Source organism: Quercus lobata, chromosome 4 (genome assembly GCF_001633185.2).
Source record: "Quercus lobata isolate SW786 chromosome 4, ValleyOak3.0 Primary Assembly, whole genome shotgun sequence".
In the NCBI taxonomy this organism is placed as follows: Eukaryota; Viridiplantae; Streptophyta; class Magnoliopsida; order Fagales; family Fagaceae; genus Quercus; species Quercus lobata.
In genome coordinates this window covers 54,014,407-54,033,745 of record NC_044907.1, presented here as the reverse complement: position 1 = coordinate 54,033,745, position 19,339 = coordinate 54,014,407, and the positions used below count along the sequence as shown (strand labels likewise).

General features: G+C 30.7%; 1 protein-coding gene across 5 annotated transcripts; it reads left to right on the top strand.

Annotated features, from left to right (window-relative positions):
- The first annotated feature begins 11,439 nt into the window (after nt 1-11,439).
- Nucleotides 11,440-17,649, top strand: LOC115986362 (AT-rich interactive domain-containing protein 1). 5 transcript variants are annotated; one of them, XM_031109268.1, is made up of 3 exons: nt 11,440-11,742; nt 12,304-13,355; nt 16,228-17,649. In XM_031109268.1, the coding sequence occupies exons 2-3, from the start codon at nt 12,312-12,314 to the stop codon at nt 17,125-17,127; spliced, it is 1,944 nt and encodes a 647-aa protein (XP_030965128.1). In that variant the 5' UTR covers nt 11,440-11,742; nt 12,304-12,311; the 3' UTR covers nt 17,128-17,649. The 5 variants fall into 5 exon arrangements, with proteins under 5 accessions (XP_030965128.1, XP_030965126.1, XP_030965129.1 ...); XM_031109266.1 differs by having other exon boundaries at nt 12,278-13,355; XM_031109269.1 differs by lacking the exon at nt 11,440-11,742 and adding an exon at nt 11,763-12,084.
- Nucleotides 17,650-19,339: the final 1,690 nt, after the last annotated feature.

Sequence of the window (19,339 nt, the reverse complement as noted above, 5' to 3'; positions counted from 1 at the left end):
AAATACACCTAAAATCAATAGAAAGACCAAAATACCCCCAAAATCACTAAAATCACTAAAATGGCCAAAATACATTCAAAACCTCAAAAAGACCAAAAATACTGCAAAACCTCTTTAAAATGACCAAAATTTCCCCGAAATTTATAAAATTACCAAAATACTTTGAAACCTCTAAAATGACAAAAATACTCTTGAAATCGCTAGAATAAGCAACCCCCCCCCCCCAACCCCTTCCTGAAAATCTCAAAAATAACCAAAATATCCCAAATCATCTAAAATGATTTAAAATACACTCCGAAATTACTAAAATGACCAACATGCCCTCAAATCCTCTAGAATAAGCAAGAAAACTTGAAACCTCTAAAATGGCCCAAATACTCCCAAAATTCTAAAAGAAAATGACCATAATACCCCTATAACCTCAAAATGAACAAAATACCCCTAAAATCTAATAAATGACCAAAAATGCCCACAAAACCTCTAAACTAACCAAAATACCCAAAAACCTCTAAAATGACCAAAAATATCTTGAAACCTCTAAAATGATCAAAATTCCCTTGAAATATTTAAATGACCTAAATATCCTAAAATATTTAAAATGTCCAAAACACTCTTTAACCTCTATAATGAAAAAAAAAATATATATATATATATATATCTTGAAACCTCAAAAATGACCAAAATACCCTTGAAACCACTAAATGACATAAAATAACCCGAAACTTTTGGTTATTTCGAAGGTTTTGGGTATTTTAGGCTAGTTTAAAAGTTTCAAGGTAGTTTAGTCATTTAGATGGTTTTGGGGTATTTTGGTCATTTTAGAGGTTTTAGGTTTTTTTGCTCATTCTAGAGGATTTTAGGACATTTTGGCCATTTTTGTGATTTTAGGTTATTATAATCATTTTACATGTTTTGGGTATTTTGATCATTTTAGAGTGTTTTTTTTTTTTTTTTTGGTGCTCATTGTAGAGGATTTAAGGGCATTTTGGTCATTTTTATGATTTTTGGGCTATTTTTTAATCATTTTATAGTTTTGGGGGTATTTTGGTAATTCTAGAGGTTTCGGGGTATTTTTGGTCATTTTACAAGTTTTAGGGTTATTTTGGTCATTCAAGAAGTTTCAAGATTATTTTGGTCATTCAAGAGGTTTTGATGTAAATTTTGTTATTTTGAAGTTTTGGAGGTATTTTGGATTTTAGTTATTTAAATGGTTTTGGGGGGTATTTTGGCCATTTTAGTGATTTCAGGGGTATTTTTGGTTATTATAGTATTTTTGTGATTATTTTTGTTATTTTAGAGGTTTCAAAAGTATTTTGGTTATTTTAGAGCTTTTGAAGGTATTTTGGTCATTCTAATGCTTTTGAGTCATTTTAGAGGTTTTGGGGTATTTTGGTCATTCTACTGGTTTCAAGAGTATTTTGGTCATTTTAGGGGTTTTGAGATTTTTTTTTTTTTTTTTTTTTCATTTTTGAGGTTTCGGGGTATTTTTCATCATTTTAGAGTTTTCAAGGTATTTTTGCTCATTTTAGAGGTGTTGGAGGTATTTTTGTCATTTAAGAGGTTTTGAGGTTATTAAAAGTTTAGGGGGTATCGTGCCCATTTTGGAGATTTTGGGGGCATTTTTGTCATTTTGAGGTGTTTGGGATATTTTGGACATTTGTGATGCATTTTAGTCATTTTGGCAGTTTCGATAGTATTTTGGTCATTTTTAAAGTTTTGGAGTATTTTAGTGAGTTTATTATTATTATTATTATTTTATATTTTAGTAATTCTCATTAGTAAAATAAAATTTTTTAGTATGGGCAATTTTGTCAATTAAATAAATTATTACATCCCCACTAATAAGTAATGTATGATCATCCCCATGTAAGAAGGTGATTTGATATATTTTGTAATCTTAGATTACAATAACGTTAGAAAAAAAAAAATGAACCAAACACCTTAATGTGACATTAAGGTATTGTGCATCATATCAAGGGCATATCACAGTGAACCAAACGCCCCCTAAGTGATTATGTTTTTTGAGACTTTTAGATATTGAGGTTGACAGCATTTGGTTCACCGTAATGTGACCTTAATGTGAAGCAAATTACTATAATGTGACATTTGATGTTTTTTAAGATTACGGTAATCTAAGATTACAAAACATATCACATTACCCTAATCTCATTACTTTCTTAAATGAACTTAAATTTACATTACTTATTGGTGGGGGATATAATAATTTACACCATTGATAACATTACTTATAATAATAAATTTTATTTTACTCATAAGAATGAATAAAATACCCCAGAAATTCTAAAAAGACCAAAATACCCTTGGAACCACCAAATGACTAAAATACAATGTCCAAAATATCCCTAAAAACTCCAAAATGCCCTCAAAACCTCCAAAATGACCACAATACCCTCAAAACCTCTAAAATGACCAAAAACAAAACAACATGTCATCATCTCTGTCTAGCGCTTGAGCCACTAGGCTAGGAAGACCATAGAGAAGAATAAGCCCTATCCAATTGAACAAAGTTACCCATTGGACCAAAAGATGAGTAGGGAATTACCCTCCCTATACACAAAAGAAAAATAACAAGATTTCAAAAGCATTAATTTGCCCATTTGTATAATTGACTCGTGTATTTTGTGCTAAAAATAGGGGGAGTCAAAGAGAGAAAGACTATTGGCATATATGCTTAAGGTGCTTGAGTACCATGCCAACCTAGGGCTGGCCCATAGGCAAGGCCGCTTAAGCCATTGCCCTAGACCCTAATATTAAAAGGTCCCAAAAAGTTTGAGTGAATAATTAGTTTTTTATTTGAAAAAGAAAAAAAAAAAATACATAGGTGCGTTCTCTCACTCCAATAAAGCCTCTAAAAAATATGGGACAACAGAAATCTCACTCAATTGAAATGTTAAATGGTTTCACCAAAAAAACAATGGACTATACTGAATTACTATTCATGAGTAAGTCAACCTCCTATCCACATGGTTTATTGTCATTATAAGCTATTCAATTTCTCATCACATGATGCACACGAAACAATCTCTCCATCTCTCTCAACACTGAAATCATATTTAGAACTTACATTTCAACTATCTTCACCATGCATCTCGTTACTTAAGGTAAACTAAAACTCATATTTTTAAACTCTTATTTGTAAAAATTTATGCGTAAACCATGATATTTGATTGTTTATACAGAATAAATATGCCTACAAGAGTCCGCGCCCTCAACAAAATAGAAAGTATTGGCACCTCTCTTTAGGGGTTTTGATTATTGTGGAGTCGCTACTTATTTTTTATATATTACAAAAAAATAAGAAAAAAACTATAAAAAAAAAAAACACATAGTACATGAATAAAATCGAGTTCTTATTGATTTGAACATTTACAATTTATAGAAAGAAACTATACATGGCTTTGGTTGTAATTACAGTCTAAGTAAAGAATTACAAAGCTCTTTCTCCTAGTTACAATCTACCAACAATAAAGACTACTCTATGAACTTAAGATCTAGACTCGTGGGCTAGGTTATAGGATGGGAAGGTGTTAGGCCCCTATCCTACTTAGACAAAATCCGGTCTTCTAAACTCTAATGACCATTTAAGTACCCATGACCAATGATAAGCGACAGATTATGAAATGCAACATGTTATGTTAGTTTCTTAGATCTATGGCTAAATGTTAATTAGAGACCTCAGATCTACATTATACTCTTTATGTAAAGAATCAAATTTGATGTTTAATGTGGAAACAATGTTTTGAATAAAAATATGTAGATCTGATTTCAATTTTATAAAAAATGAGTTTCGGTGACAAAGTGAAAATCTAGATTTTAATAAAGAAATCTATGGTGAGAAAAATTCATATCTACTTTTAGATGTGAAAAAGAATGAGTTTATAATGAGAAAATTGCATATATGATTTTAGATGTGAAAAAGAATAAGTTTTAATGAGAAATTTTCAGATCTGATTTTTGGAAATGAAAAAGGATGAATATTTAATGAGAAAATTTCAGATTTGTTTTTAGATGTGAAAAACAATGAATTTTTAATAAGAAAATTTCAGATATGATTTTAGATGTGAAAAATGATGAATTTTTAACAAGAAAATTGCAGATCTGTTTTTAGATGTGAAAAAGAATGAGTTTTTAATGAGAAAATTTCAGATCTGATTTTAGATGTGAAAAAGAATGAGTTTTTAATAAGAAAATTATAGATCAAAAGCATTTAAGAACAAATAACCATAGATCTAAGATTATGCCATGAACAACCCTAAATCTACAAGGTCAAGCATGTGCATCAAATAATCATTATATTCTAATTATGGAATCAAAATTTAAAAGAAAAATCATGCTAGAGATTGATTTCTAATAAAGAAATAAACTTAATACTTGCATCAATGCACGGATGAATTCTACAGGAGGAATTACTTTAGAAGCCAAAGAGAATGGATCTCTTTGAGTTCTAAAGAATCATCGCTTAATAAAAAAGAAAATCTTAAAGTCAAACTTCCAGAGTTTCTTTAACGTTAAGGAAAGAGGGGTTTTGAATTTTGGGTTTTCTCCTCTATTTATAGAGGTGTATCGACTTAAAAAATAAGCTAGGGTTGCTTTAGAAGTTAGTAGACACGAGTTGGGTCAGATTTTATCCCAAAAAAATCGAATCTAATGAGTTTTGACCTGAACAAAATGTATCTGGACTAATCCTGCAATTTGTGCCAATTAGCACTGTTGAAGTGCTAATTGACACTCTCAACAATTTTGCCCAATTTTGTCTTCTTGCAAGTTTTGGACTCTTTCTGGGCGTTTTCCTGAGTTGGGAATTGTACTTGGATGTGTCTTGGACTTATATTCCTGATAAAATTCATCTTAACTTGATAATTAAATCTCTAAAATAATTATCTCAAAGATAATTGACCTAAAAACTTAATTATCAGTTCAATTTTAACATTGTCAGATTATTTATTTTATTCCCATGCAACCAAACTTATTTTAACAAAATAAACCACCAATCACAGAAACTCATTTAATTAATTTTAATTGTCGACCAATCAAAATTAATTTCAATTAATCACATGTGAACAGTTCCATCTAGATGAATGCATGCAGACCGTTGAAACTTGTTCTTGTGATATCTTTCGATTCGACCATCCGATTTGGAAACCGAACATAACATCATGATTGTTAAAACCTCAAGATCATTTTTATGATATGTGACGAATGACTTAAAGCATGAAATGCAATCATGATTTTTGGTTACTTAGAATGATTATCTTAGTCATCTCCCAAGGTTAAATTATGGGTGCGAAATTGAGTGTCTACAATGCCAAAATAAATCTTGCTTTGGTTATTCATCAATGCATTGAATTCGTATTTGTTTTGGCAAGTTGAGATTGTTAGGTGATATATTATTAAGTGAAATTGTAATAGTGTATTTGATAAAATTAGATTACTAACAATACTAGTTGCAATTGTTTTTACAAGAAGTTTTTTAAAATTAAAATTGATAAAATCCTAATTAACATCACAAGGAGATTAAGTGGATCGGCCATGCTATCAATTGATTTTTTTTTTTTTTATAAACCTAATATAAGAAGAATGAACTTGAAATAAAAAATTTATAATATGGAAAAATTAAATAAATATTAAACCAAAAAAGCCCTACTTATAATTGTTGCTTTAGGCCTCAAATTATATCAGGTAGACTGTGCCAACCATTTCCTAAAGTTATCCCTCAACCTTTTAGACCACTACCCTATTTGCAATTTGTGGGCTTGGCCCATGAGAGGAAAAGCTGTTGAAAGCAAATAGTGCTTTCAGGGCACATTTAGTAGACTGTAATGGTGATTATATGAGAATAAGAATATGTATTACAATGAATACAAGATGTTGTAATGTAATCCTTATTGATATTCATTTGTTTGGTGACAACACAAGAATAGAACCCTGAAGATAATGGAATATTTAAATCAAATTGTCTAAATTGTAATATTAGAATAACACTTAAGATATATTTTAGGAAGTATCTTACTCATATAATTATATTTCCTAAAAAAATAATATTTTTTAAATTTGAAAGAAAGATTAGTTATTTTTAATGACTTTTTATTTTCATAATTGTTATGTGTATGTGGGAAGTTTTTTTTTATTTAGAAATATATTAATTTTAGAAATTAATACACCTACTAAGGAATAACTATTACAACCATTTTAGAGAGGAATAGTTATTTCTCATTTTAAAGAATAGCTATTCATAAGGATGACTATTCTCTGTAACAAAAATATAACCAAACCACTGAATAGCTAATCATAGAAATAACTATTACATTATAGTGTCTATTATAATCTACCAAATATACCCTTAATGTGTGAATTTTAAGATCACGATTCATATTTCCCTATTTAATATTAATAATGAGCTCCTTGAGGATCCAACGAGCTTCAAAGAGTCTCTTTGTGAATCCAGCAAGCCTTTGTAGGCTTTCTACGTGTTGTTATGGTGTTTTGTTCTATGCTCAAGCAACTTAGTGCGAAAGATGGGGCAGGACTATTTCACAAAGTAATGAATTCTCAAACTTCTGTACTAGAAAGAAAAAAGTGCTTATTACACTATACTCACAAATGTTAAATAACATTAAAGTTGTGAGTTTAACTCATGTTTACAATTTCAAAATTGTGAGTTAAACTCACAACTTTGTGTTATTACACGCTTATGTAGATACACAATGTGTAATAAACATTGCCTGAATGAATGAAAAAGATGACGATTATACATTATTTTACAAATGGTAGCATACAGGTTTTTTTATATTAAAATATATTAAAAAAATTTAAGATTACAAACACAACTAAATATGTAAATTAAATTTATTTTAATAGATGGAGAAGATAGTCAACTGGTACAACCACAACCTCTAGGATCCAACTTTTAATTCCTTGAAATTTTTGGTAATAGAATTTCAGTTGAAGTATACTTTAAATTTTTTTAAAATCATATTATAGATTTTTACTTACCTTAAGATATTCTAACAATTAAGAGGATATTTAGAGTTTTAGTTGGAGTAGAATTTTTATTTTCTTGGAATTTAGGTAATTTTTTTTTAGCTAAGTTAAACTATCCTAATAAGATAAACTAATTTAATGATTAATGAGAATGTAGCCATTTTTGGTGGAGAGAAGATAGCAACTCGGGGCAACCATAATTTATAGAATATATATAATATAATTTAGTTGAGAAACAATGATTATACGTTACAATACACATGACAATTATGTATAATATTTACTTGAGACAACCATTGCTTCTAGAACCCAAATTTTTTTATATAGTATAGAAAAAAATAGCTTATAAAATATATATTCATAGATAGATATCTTTTTTCTCTTTCTATTTTTGATAACTGATAGATGGATATGTAAGTGATCTTCCATCCTATGAAGCACCAATAGAAAAAGATGATCAACAAAAAGGAAATATTGTTTTTTTTTTTTATAATACTAAAGTATTTTAACACACATATATACGGGAAGAGAAGAGAAGATCTTAAAGAAACTGATAGTGGTGTATATCTAAAAGGGCCTAACTCTTGGATACATAGCACGAGCGTAGGAAATATTGTAAAAGAACTAATCGTTGAAAAATAATCACATGAACCGAATTAAAAACTTATTAATGGAAGGGTTAAAATAATTAAAATAAAAGTGGGGGAATTACAAATAACTCATAATTGGCTGTTATTATTTAAAATTTAAATTCTATCAGGAGTTATTGTTAAACACCATACCTATACTATCCAACTATTTCACATTAGGTTAAACACATTTCCAAATTAATCTTGTACCTATTAATTAAGGTTAAGTTAGGTCTAGGTTAAGTATGAATCTACTTAACATTATAATTTTGAAGAAAAAAAAAGTTGTGGTAATAGGTATTTTTTTTTTTACCGAAACCGATACTTACATGGAATAAACATAAGAAATTAAATTCTATAGGGGCTTGGTGTAAACCCTTTGGCACCTTCCAATAAGGACATGCCACATCATCATATTATCAAAACATAAATGCATCTAATTACAATAGATAATATTTCATTAAACACCATATCTCGTTTTAAGTAAAAAACTAATGTGGTGTTATTAAGTGTGCTAGGATGTATTCAGTTTTAATTGAAAGGCTGATGTAATAATCTTTTATTGGATGGAAAATTATTGAATACTCCAGGAGTATCATAAATGCGTACTTCCCCTCTCACATGAATTGTGGGTCTCACCATAAATTTAATTAGTGGGACTCATAGTTATGTGAGAGAGAGGAATATGCATTTATAGTACTTCGAGAGTACCTAATAATTACCCTTATTAGATGATGTAAAACATGAGTTCATTCTATCCTTTCCAAATTCGAACTTTAAACATAAAAGCTTTATAGGAAGCCTTTATATAATTGAACTCCTAATATTATTATGATAATTCTCTCAAAAAAATATTATTATGCTAAGTACAAATTATTACATATCTCTATTATTAGTAACAGGATTCCCTATTTGGGTTTCAACTTTTTGTGTACTAAAATACCCTCACACAAATTCTTTAATTCTTTAAAATACCCTTAGCTTGTAGTTAAATAAAATTATATTAAAAAACACAAACCGGTTAAAAGAGTAATTTTTTGTTCCTAAGTTTTATGTTTTTTCCTTTGTCTTCTCCATTTTGCCTAAAATTTAAGACACTATCTTTATCTTATTTTTAAATATTATTCCATATTACATAATACAAACTTTATATATATATATATATATCACTTTTAAATATTATAACACTAAACCAAAAAAAAAAAAAAATTATTGCACGTGCAAAGCACGTGTGATGATTCTAGTAATATCATATGACAATGTTGAGAATTTTCTATTTTGAGTATCAAGAATTAAAAAAGCAACAAAAAAAAGTTACAAATACTGTTGAAACTCTCTAAATAAAAAGAAAGGAGATAAAGTGATAAATACAAAACATAATCTCCTGCTCATTTGATTTTTACTATTGTCAATAAAAATTAGCAAAACTATTATGAAAAGTAGTATCAGTGACAATTAGGTAGGATCCACTTGGTATAATTACAAAATTTATGACCCAACTTCTATTATGAAACTAGCTTATAACATGTGAAAATGCACAAGATTTTTATTTATGAAACAAACCAATGTTTAATGCTCAAAACCAATTATCAAAAGCCCACTACCAAACCACAATTCAGAAAAATGCTGGAAAATAATTTCAAAAGGGAAATAAAAAATTCAAAATCAAAATTCAAAGAAAAACTAAAAGAAATAAATTCTTTTTAGAGAGGTGATCGGCAAACATATATGAATCTACAAAGAGAATATGATAAATTATATTTGGTCTAGGGGAATAAATCATTAAATATGCATTTATATCTTTTTTTTTTGAGATAGTTTCAACTTATAGCATTTGCTCCTGATCTCTTTATTATTAGACCAAGACACTAATAAGTTTATGTGTATATCTTACAAAAAGATGTTAGTAAATTAAGAGTTAAATCATTAAAACATAAGTGATATAAATTAAAATAGCAGGATAGTTTATTTTAAAGCAGAGTTGAAAGATTAATAGATTTAATATTGAGTGAACAATGAATAGTACAAATATAAATATGTTGAAGAAAACGAAGAAATGGTAAGGAAAAAAAATAAACGGAGTGTTGTGAAATTATAGAAATATATAAAACAAAGTAAAAGAAACAAGAAATTTATATTGATAAACTCTTGTATTCAAGTGGTTATCTACAATTCTTTTGATCTCTCTTAGATATGCACAATAATAGTAAAGTAATCTCACATATATATAGAGGACCTTAGAATGCTTGTAGACTTTATGGGATAAGGTTGTAATAATGAATACACTTTTCAATATACATCTCCCCTATAGGCTTTATACATTATACATTTCACCATTTACACATCCCAAGTAACTTTTTCATTGTCCAAAGTTTACACATTCTAATCAAACTTTATTTCTAACACGGAGGAATTGTGAAGCAAACATTTGGATACTTACAAACAAGCCAACTAACAATTGTACTGCAACCGATACTATATACAAAATAGGAAACATCTAAATGATGACAAAGCAACAAAATTGCAAATAAAAGACGGGTTTAAACATAGTTGTAAGTTAATCAAAAAAATTTATGTGATAAAAAATATTAATATCATGTCTTGCTTGGGGAAGGCAAATCTAATCCATCAAAAAAAATCCCAAAACATAATATTACTTATTTAGATGGTAAACTTGCTTATTGTAGTTCTTTGAACGTTTTAAATAATTATTTCCTTGCAAAGTTGAACAAACTTGCTTATTGTAGTTCTTTGAACGTTTTAAATAATTATTTCCTTGCATGGTGTCAAGTTGGAGCAATCCAAAGTCCAAAATTATGACTTTTGGATTTAAGTTGTTGAAAAAAAAAAAAGAGTATCTTCCAATGACATGGTTCATAGTGTTTTTTTTTTTTTTTTTTTTTGTTGAGAATCGACATGATTCATACTATAAAAGTGGAGAATAGATGAATGATTGAGTTTTTGATACTTCATTTATGCTGGACTTTTCATTTTTTGTATTAAATAACTTACTTGACATAAAAATTTAAAAAAAAAAATAGATAGAATACCGGTTATAGAATTACTCTCTCTTAGCTCTGGTTTTTTTTTTTTCATGCCGAACTCTTCATCTTTTGTCAAAATTAGTTTTCAATTATAGAATTTAATTGAATTTTCTCTCACATTTGATTTTTTTTAAAGAGGAATATATATATATATATATATATGCAATTGCAAGGAATTTTTAGCGAAAATAGGCGTTTGAGAATTATGAAATTTGCAGTTTGAGCAATATCAATTAATGAATTGAGTTTCAGTTACTTTTTAATCAATAAATAAAGGAGGAAAAAGAATGGATCAACTTTATAACATGAACCCCAAATTGGTCCCAAATATTTAAGTCTAGATCTCATTCGTTAATTGTTAAACAAGTTATCATAAGCCATAAAACAACTCTAGAGAATTCGAATCCTTATATAATTCCAATCATGAATCATTTAAACAAGTCAAATATTCCAAATCTCCTGACATAATTAAAATTATTATAAACGGCCTTGATTAAATCTTAGACAAAAACAATTAGTGGGGACCCTAAAAATTAAAAAAAAAAAAAAATTGAAAACCCCAAAAGTGGGACCATTGAGCTTTTCTGATATTGACCAATCAAAAAACACACAATACACAACAGGCTTAACCCAACCACCTAGTTAATAATAAACCCTAGGGTAAAAAGACCAAGCTCACCCCCCCCATACATCTCATCCCATCATCCACTATAAATATATATTGTTGTTGTTGGCCATTTTTTATTTTTCATTCCAATCAAAACCCTAATAGCCCCCTCCTCTCTTGTTTTGTGTTTTTTTGGTATTTCAAAGAAAGAGGCACACTATAAAAAAAAAAAACAAGAATAAGAGAGAGAGAGAGAGAGAGAGAGAGGGTTATAATATTAAATATAAAAAAAGTAGAGAGAGAGAGAGTTATTGGTTAGTATTATAAAAAAGGTGAAGAAGGTCAAGAAGGGTCACCTAAATTAGCTGAGAAAAATTGAAAACCCAAAATCCAAAAACCCAACAGCCCCACAGCATAAGGGCTGTGTTGCCAAAAAGAAGGGAAAAAAACTAAACTACTGGTACGTTTTCTCTCTTTTTACAAAATTTTTACATTACTTCTATATCCTCCAATGACGTTTTTGGATTTTTAAGGACTATTGGTCTCTCTCTCTCTGTATATGTGTCTCTGTTCAGTACTTGAATTTTTAGTCCTATCTCTCTCTCTGCAATTAAGAGAGAGAAAGCGCGGGACATTGAAAAACTATTTTCATGGGGGTCTAAAAACTCTAAAAACTACTAGTTTATAATTAGCCTTCAAACAAAAACAAAAACAAAAAAAAATAGCCTTCACCCATTGAAAAATCTCAATCCTTTTTCCCGCCAAAAACTCGAATTCCAAGCATGACCCAGATGGTTAATCGGTATCTTTTTCGGTCTTTCATCTTCATAGTCACTTCATAACTCTTTCACATCCGTTTTTTCTCTCTGTTTTTATATATATTAATTTATGGGTATTTTTTTTTGTGCGTGTGTGTGTGTGTGTGGGTTTTGATGGCTTTTGTTGTTGAAGAAAGCAAAAAAAGTTTACAAAACAGAGTGTGATTTGGTTTTTAGGGTTTGAATTCGAAATCCAATGGCAGGGTGGTCGATGCTTGCTGATGGGTCTGCTTTAGATTGCGTCAAAACCCCAGAAAAGAAGCTAAAGCAAAAAGATTTCTGGGTCGATCTAAAACCGGGTTCCAATGGATCCGATATCCAACTAGATTCCGATAAGCTTCGATGCGAGTTCGAAGGGTTTCTTCAACGTTTTGGCAAGGAGATCTGCGGTCGAGACTGTGTTCGGCCTCTACCTCCAATGCTTGGAGATGGGCAGCGTGTGGATTTGCTTAAGCTTTTGTTTGCTGTGAGAGAGAATGGTGGGTACAGCGTTGTTTCTGAAGAGGGGTTGTGGGATTTGGTGGCATTAGAATCGGGGTTGTTGGGTCCGAATCTGGGCTCGACTTTGAAATTGATTTACATCAAGTATTTGGATCTGCTGGAGAGATGGTTGAAGAGGGTTTTTGATGATAAGGAGCATTTGATGGAGTTTCAGGATCAGATTAAAGATTTTTTAGCCAAGGTTCCGGATCAGAAGAAGAAGAGGAAGGATGAGGATTATCCGAATTTGGAATTAGAGTTTAAGGAGTTGAAGTCACGTGCTGATGGTGAGGGATTGTTGGCTTTGGATTCAAAGAAGAATGTTGAGAAAATTAGTGATGGTAAGAAAGGGGTGATAGTGTTGGATGGGGACGTGAATGGTGTTAGCCATGAGGATGAGAAAAAGGCGTGTATTGATTTGAGTGAGTGTGTAGTGAATTTACAAGACAATGGAAAATTATTTGACAATGACGAGATTGAGGGTGTGGTGATGCGTTTAGATGGAGGCAGTAAATGTGATGATGTAGTGATTTTGGATGCGACTACTGAGGAGGAGGGGAGTTTTTGTCGTAAGAGGAAGCGGGAGTCTTTATGTGGATTGCTAAACTGGGTTGTGGGGGTGGCAAAGGATCCTTGTGATCCAGCTGTTGGTTCAGTACCGGAATGGTCTGTGTGGAAGTCTCATGGGAAGGAGGAGATGTGGAAGCAGGTTTTGTTGGCTCGAGAGGCCATCTTCCTGAAAAGACAAGTGGAATCAAGCGCCGACCAATGGCAGGTATATGCTACAACACATTGTGTGCTCTAAATAGGAAAATCAGTTGGAAGCATATTCTAGTCATACATGTGTTAGATATTATATTCTTACCAATTAAAGAATCTTGTTAAAGCATTATACATGCATGTTTCTCTGTGTGAGTGTTTACTATCACATAATTTAATATTCAATTAGACGTTGTTTGTAATCATGTTTTTGTTATCACTAATGAGTATGCTGAGTAATTCATAGCAGGGCTGTATCACATATCCTGGTGGATGAGGCTGTCCTTCTAAGTTTGTAGCCCAAATAATCTGATGGATCATAGTTTTCGTATTATATGGCTTTGTTACTTTTAACTTGCTGCTATCATGTTAGGGTGTGTTATACAATTATTTTTTTGTTGCTGCTCATTTTGTCAATGTATTCATTAGCATGCTTTAGGATGTGGCAATTCTAAAATATATCAGATTCCTGCATTATCATGATGTAAGATTTGTATTTTTTGTCTTGTTCTGTTTTAGCATAAGCACGTTCAACTCCGAGTGGCTTACATTTTACCAATTTCTATTATTTTTATTATATTCGATTTTTTAGGAACATTATCAACTCATATAAATTGATGTTTTATCAATGTTACTTCTGCTAAATATCATAATGGATTTTCTAGCATTTTTGGTCATTCACTCAATGTCCAAATTTTAGCTACGTGCTCTTAAGAAATGATAAGAAGGAAAGAATAAAGAAATACTTTTTCAGGCATGTCTGGTCATGTAATATTTAGTCTTTGATGATTGTTTGTATTGCCAAATTTTATTATTGCTAATTGGTTTATTAAACTCATCCGCTTTTGCCAGTGTTATTTGTATAAGCACTATTGTTGTCAATCTATTACTTTTTAGAAACAATTCTGCGACATTATTAAAAATGATCACCCAAATGCATAGCATTTATGAGTACTTGAACACTAGCCTATATTCATCAATTGTCTTACTATAATTTTATTCCATGGTCTCTCTCTCTCTCTCTCTCTCTCTCTCTCTCTATTACTAGTTATAAGATTCTTCTCATATTAGTAGAAGTTTTTAATTGTAGGAGCAGTTGAAGCGCAGTTATTTAATAACCACTTGAAACTATATTTGAAAGTAATTTGAAGTTTCAAATCATTGGTCATTGTAAATTTTATAAATATGTTTCCTTTTTTATTTCCCCCCTTCTTATGTGTATAATGCTTGCTTTGCTTACTTTAGAACTTTAATAAAATTTCTTTGATTTTGTAAGAAATTAGAATCTTAAATCCATTGAATATGTGATGCATATTGAATATGGTTTGACGAATTTAAACTACAGTTCAAGTGGATATGTAATTTCTTAATTATCAATTGCCTGTCTATCTATAAACATAAGTTGTTGTAACCCATGTGATCTGCAAAAAAATTATTGAAACCCGTTTATAAATGGCATATAATCAAATATATACATCCAAATCAGAGAATTTGTAGAAAAAAATTAACTTAACTAAAGTTGGAATTTTTATGGAAAAGACCAAATGTAATTATATAGATTTTGTTTCGCTGTGTTTCTTTATTCTAATAAAAAATTAATTCAAATTGGATTCAACTAGCATATATCAATACTTAAATAAAAAATTTATTTATTATAATGATGATGTGGAGAAACATGGGCTTTAAAGTCACTATATATATCACTATTACTTATCAAAAGATATATTTCCCTATTGATAGATTACCATCACTAAATTAAATGTGCCTTAAGGGTATGACCAAAAATTCTTCCAAAATGGGTTGGTGAAATCTATTTTTAACCCATTACGTAACAAGACTTACAGCCACTAACACACTACTCTTGTTCTTTTCGTTCATGTTATTTTTGTGTTACTGGATTTACTGATGCAAATCTTTTTAAAAATTTATATGTGACCTTTTCTTATGTGCATCTGTTTCTTTCTAGAAAGTGGGACTTTGCTTGGTTCATTCAGAACTTCCCAGAAACATTGAAAATAAAATATTATTCTTGACAATATGATTGTTTCATTTACATGCCTAGAAAATAATCAATGGAAGATTGTAAGCATCTTTGATATTTCAGTAATTTGGACTGCCTTCAGCAAAGCTATTAAAGCACTTTTTAGGAATGATTTCACACCAATTTCATTTTGTTTGTTGTTAGAAAATGCCTTGCATTCTTGTTTAAGTTTTTGCTCCTCCGTCTGTCTACTTTCTCAATGGTCAAAAATGCCCTCACTCATTAATCGCAATAAATTAATAAAACTTCAAATAAGATGTTCAAGTAAGGAAAATAATATATTTCAAATACCTAAATTTTAAGTCACATTTAAAATTTAAAATACCATAGACAGTAAACTCTAACGAAAAGTTGTTATAGTGGTAACTTCAAAAACCCCACATTCCCCACTTTTTGTACTAGAACTGCTTATAACTATCTTTAATTTTCTGATTATTATTATTATTTTTAATTTAAAAAAACCTATATTTCTGACAAAATAAAAAGCCTCTGGACATGCGTGTAGCATGTGTGAACATGCTAGTTTATATTATGACTAATGAGTGGGATTGCGTTATGGTCAGTTCAATAATGGATGTCTCCTACAGAAACATAGAAGTTTCTTAAGTTCCAGCTTTATCCATGTGTTCAATGTTGGATATTATTGCTTTATCCAGGAGTTCAAGCTTTCTATCAGGGCTTTGTTTGATATGTCAATGCTTCAAATTTTTCAATGCTAAACTAATAAAAATCTTGTTTAAACAATATTGTTCAATATTTTTTTCAATTACTTATCAGAAAATATTGTTTAAACCCATTAAAATACTTTAACTGTCTCATGTGTCAAAATCATGTTCCCCATTTGTAGAAAACTCAGAAGATGCATCCATGCATGTATGACGATCAACATGGGTCAAATTACAATCTTAGAGAGAGATTCAAATGTCGCAAGAAGCTTCTTTCTGAGAAAACAATGTCTCAAGGACGAGCTTGTTCAGAGTCCTCATCAGCCTCTCAAAGTGAGTTGGACAAAAATCCTTGTACAGAAGGAATGGAAGATGGATTGGACAAACATTTGCCTGGAACCTCTGATACGTCCACAGCAGATTCAGCAATTGACAAATATGCTTCAGCACTAGAGAAATATGTCCCAAAGCGCATTCCTTATGGGCCACGTTTTGAAGCTAATGTGCCAGAATGGACTGGTGTGGCTTCTGAAAGTGACCCTAAGTGGTTGGGGACCCAGGTCTGGCCTTTGGAAAAAGGAGAGCACAGATATCTCATTGAAAGGGATCCTATTGGTAAGGGAAGACAAGATTCATGTGGCTGTGAAGTGCCTGGTTCCATTGGATGTGTCAAGTTTCACATTGCTGAGAAAAGGTTGAGAGTGAAGTTGGAGCTGGGCTCAGCTTTCTACCGATGGAAATTTGATAGGATGGGTGAGGAAGTTAAAATTTCTTGGACTGCGGAAGAAGAAAAGAAATTTGAGGCTATACTGAGGTCAACTCCTCCTCCTCTTCAGAAGTGTTTCTGGGATCAAATTTTTAAAATTTTTCCTACCAAGAGCAGAGCTGATTTGGTGAGCTACTATTTCAATGTATATCTTCTGCAGCGCAGAGGATATCAGAATAGAGTTACTCCAAATAACATTGACAGCGATGATGAAGAAGAATCTGGATTAGTAACTAATGGTAATGGGCATGAGGCAGACAAGTCACCATACTCCATCTTGTATTCCCCAAAGAAACCATATGCCAATTTTAGATAGCTTTTGAACGTCGATTACAATCAAGTGATTTAGTGAGAACATGAAGTCTGGAAGTTTTTGTTCTACTTTTGGTGATTTTCAATATAAACAACCTTTTGTCTGCTGTCAGTGCAGAATCAGCACTAAGTGAATATGAATATCCTATAGATTGAGGAGAAATTTTGAAGAAAAAGCTGACACATGGTGGTGGATGTTGCTAACTGTAGAGGTTCAAGCAGCTCTGGTGCTGTTGAAGTTCTCTTGGTTTGCGTGATTTTGGTTTTTACGATATGTTTTGTCTATTCATCATGATTTAGAACCTACAAAAAATACAGGTACTTGCACTTCTGTTATCTTTTTTTTCACTAGGATTTTGACAGCAAGGCTGACTAAGAATTGAAGCCTTACGAGTATAGTGGAAGAAATTAGAAACATGGTGTTCTGGAATCTGAATTGTAGTCTCTCATCTATGGGGGTAGATGCTCGTGCTATCATGAGGGTTTTTTACATGGTATAGTAATTGATTTCTCATTTGCAATTTTATTTGTTGTTTCTCAATTACATTTTGCTTAATCAGTCTTAGGTGAAAAGAAAGTATTTTAATGCCCTACTTCTAACCTAAGTAAAGCCTTTTATGGTGGAATGTTGCCCCCTTGCCCTTGTTCTTGCCTAGCTGAAGGCAATAATGGTGATACGACTTTCCAATTCCTTTTGATTATTTGAGTATGCTATTTAGAGTGGAAAAATTAGAAACATGGGGCATGAAAAAAAAAATCATTTCATATGTTCATAAAATTTGGACAATTTTGCCTGGAGTTTCTGTTTGGGGACTCAAACTGTGTTTTCCTTATTGCACTTTTATCAGGTTTGAACTTGGTGTTATATCCTTGTGGTATCCCTACAGTGATTGAGTAACAGATGGAGCTACTCTTGTCTGTAAATAAATGCCTAAATTGAATCCGTTGAAATGCTTTGTGAATTTGTTTAGATTATTGTGTATGAATATTCATTTAGGACATTTTTCAAATGATGAGAACCAGTTATATCTAACTATAGGTTTTGAAAGGTGGTGCTTATAAATTAGTATATGTTGTATTTAGAGTTAATATTTTTGAATCAAGGGATAAGATCAGTAGCTTACCTATCAAAAAAAGAAAAGAAAAGATAAGTAGCTAATATGAATGGTTTGATTTAAATTAAATTTGAACAGTACTTCGATATCTATTTACAAGAACAGGGGGTATTCAAATTGTACAAATTATCATGGAATTAAACTTATGAATTAAACTATGAAACTTTGGAGAGTGATTGAATATAGGTTAAAACATAAAACAATAATATCAGAGAATCAATTTGATTTTATGCTAGGATGATCTACCATGTAAAGTATTTTCTTACTTAGACATTTAATGGAAAAATAAAGAGAGGCATGAAATATCTTCATATGGTTATTATTGAGAAAACATATCCTAGAGGTTATGTGGTGTTTTTTTCTTTGGGGTTGGGGGGGTGTGTTGGAGTGGGGGGAAATTTCTTATGAAGTATATTAAGATGATTAAGGATATAGATGATGGAGCTTAAACTAGTGTGAGAATAAGTTGAGGCATCATAGGTGAGTTTCCTATTACTATAGGTTTGGATCAAGGATCAATATTAAGTCCATATCTTTTTGCGTTAATGATTGGTGAGGTCACTAAATCGATTCAGGAAGTCCCTCGGTGTATTCTTTTCGCAGATGATATAGTTTGTGGATGAAACTAGAAATGGAGTTAATGCCAAGTTAGAAATTTGATGATACACTCTAGAACCTAAAGGCTCTTGATTAAGTATGACTAAAAATTTTAGGTTTTTAAGGGTATTTTGTTAATCTGAGGTTTAAGGGTACTTTTAGTCATTTTAGAGGTTTTTGTCTAAAATAGAGTATATTGAAAAGTAGAAACAAAAAGGAAGAGGCGGTAAAACACAATTGTCAATAGATGCTAAATGGCTAGAGTTTTTGATATCTTATGTCAATAATTTATAGAAATGGAGAAGTCGAAGAGGGTGTGAATCATAGGATATGAGCACAATGGACAAAGTGGAGAAGCGCATCAAGAAATCTTGTGTGATTGTAGAATATCTATTAAGATGGATTTTTTTTTTTAATAAGATTACCGTAAGACCAACTTTGTACTATGATATTGAATATTGGGTTGTTAAGAAGTAATATATTTATAAAATGAGTGTAGTTGAA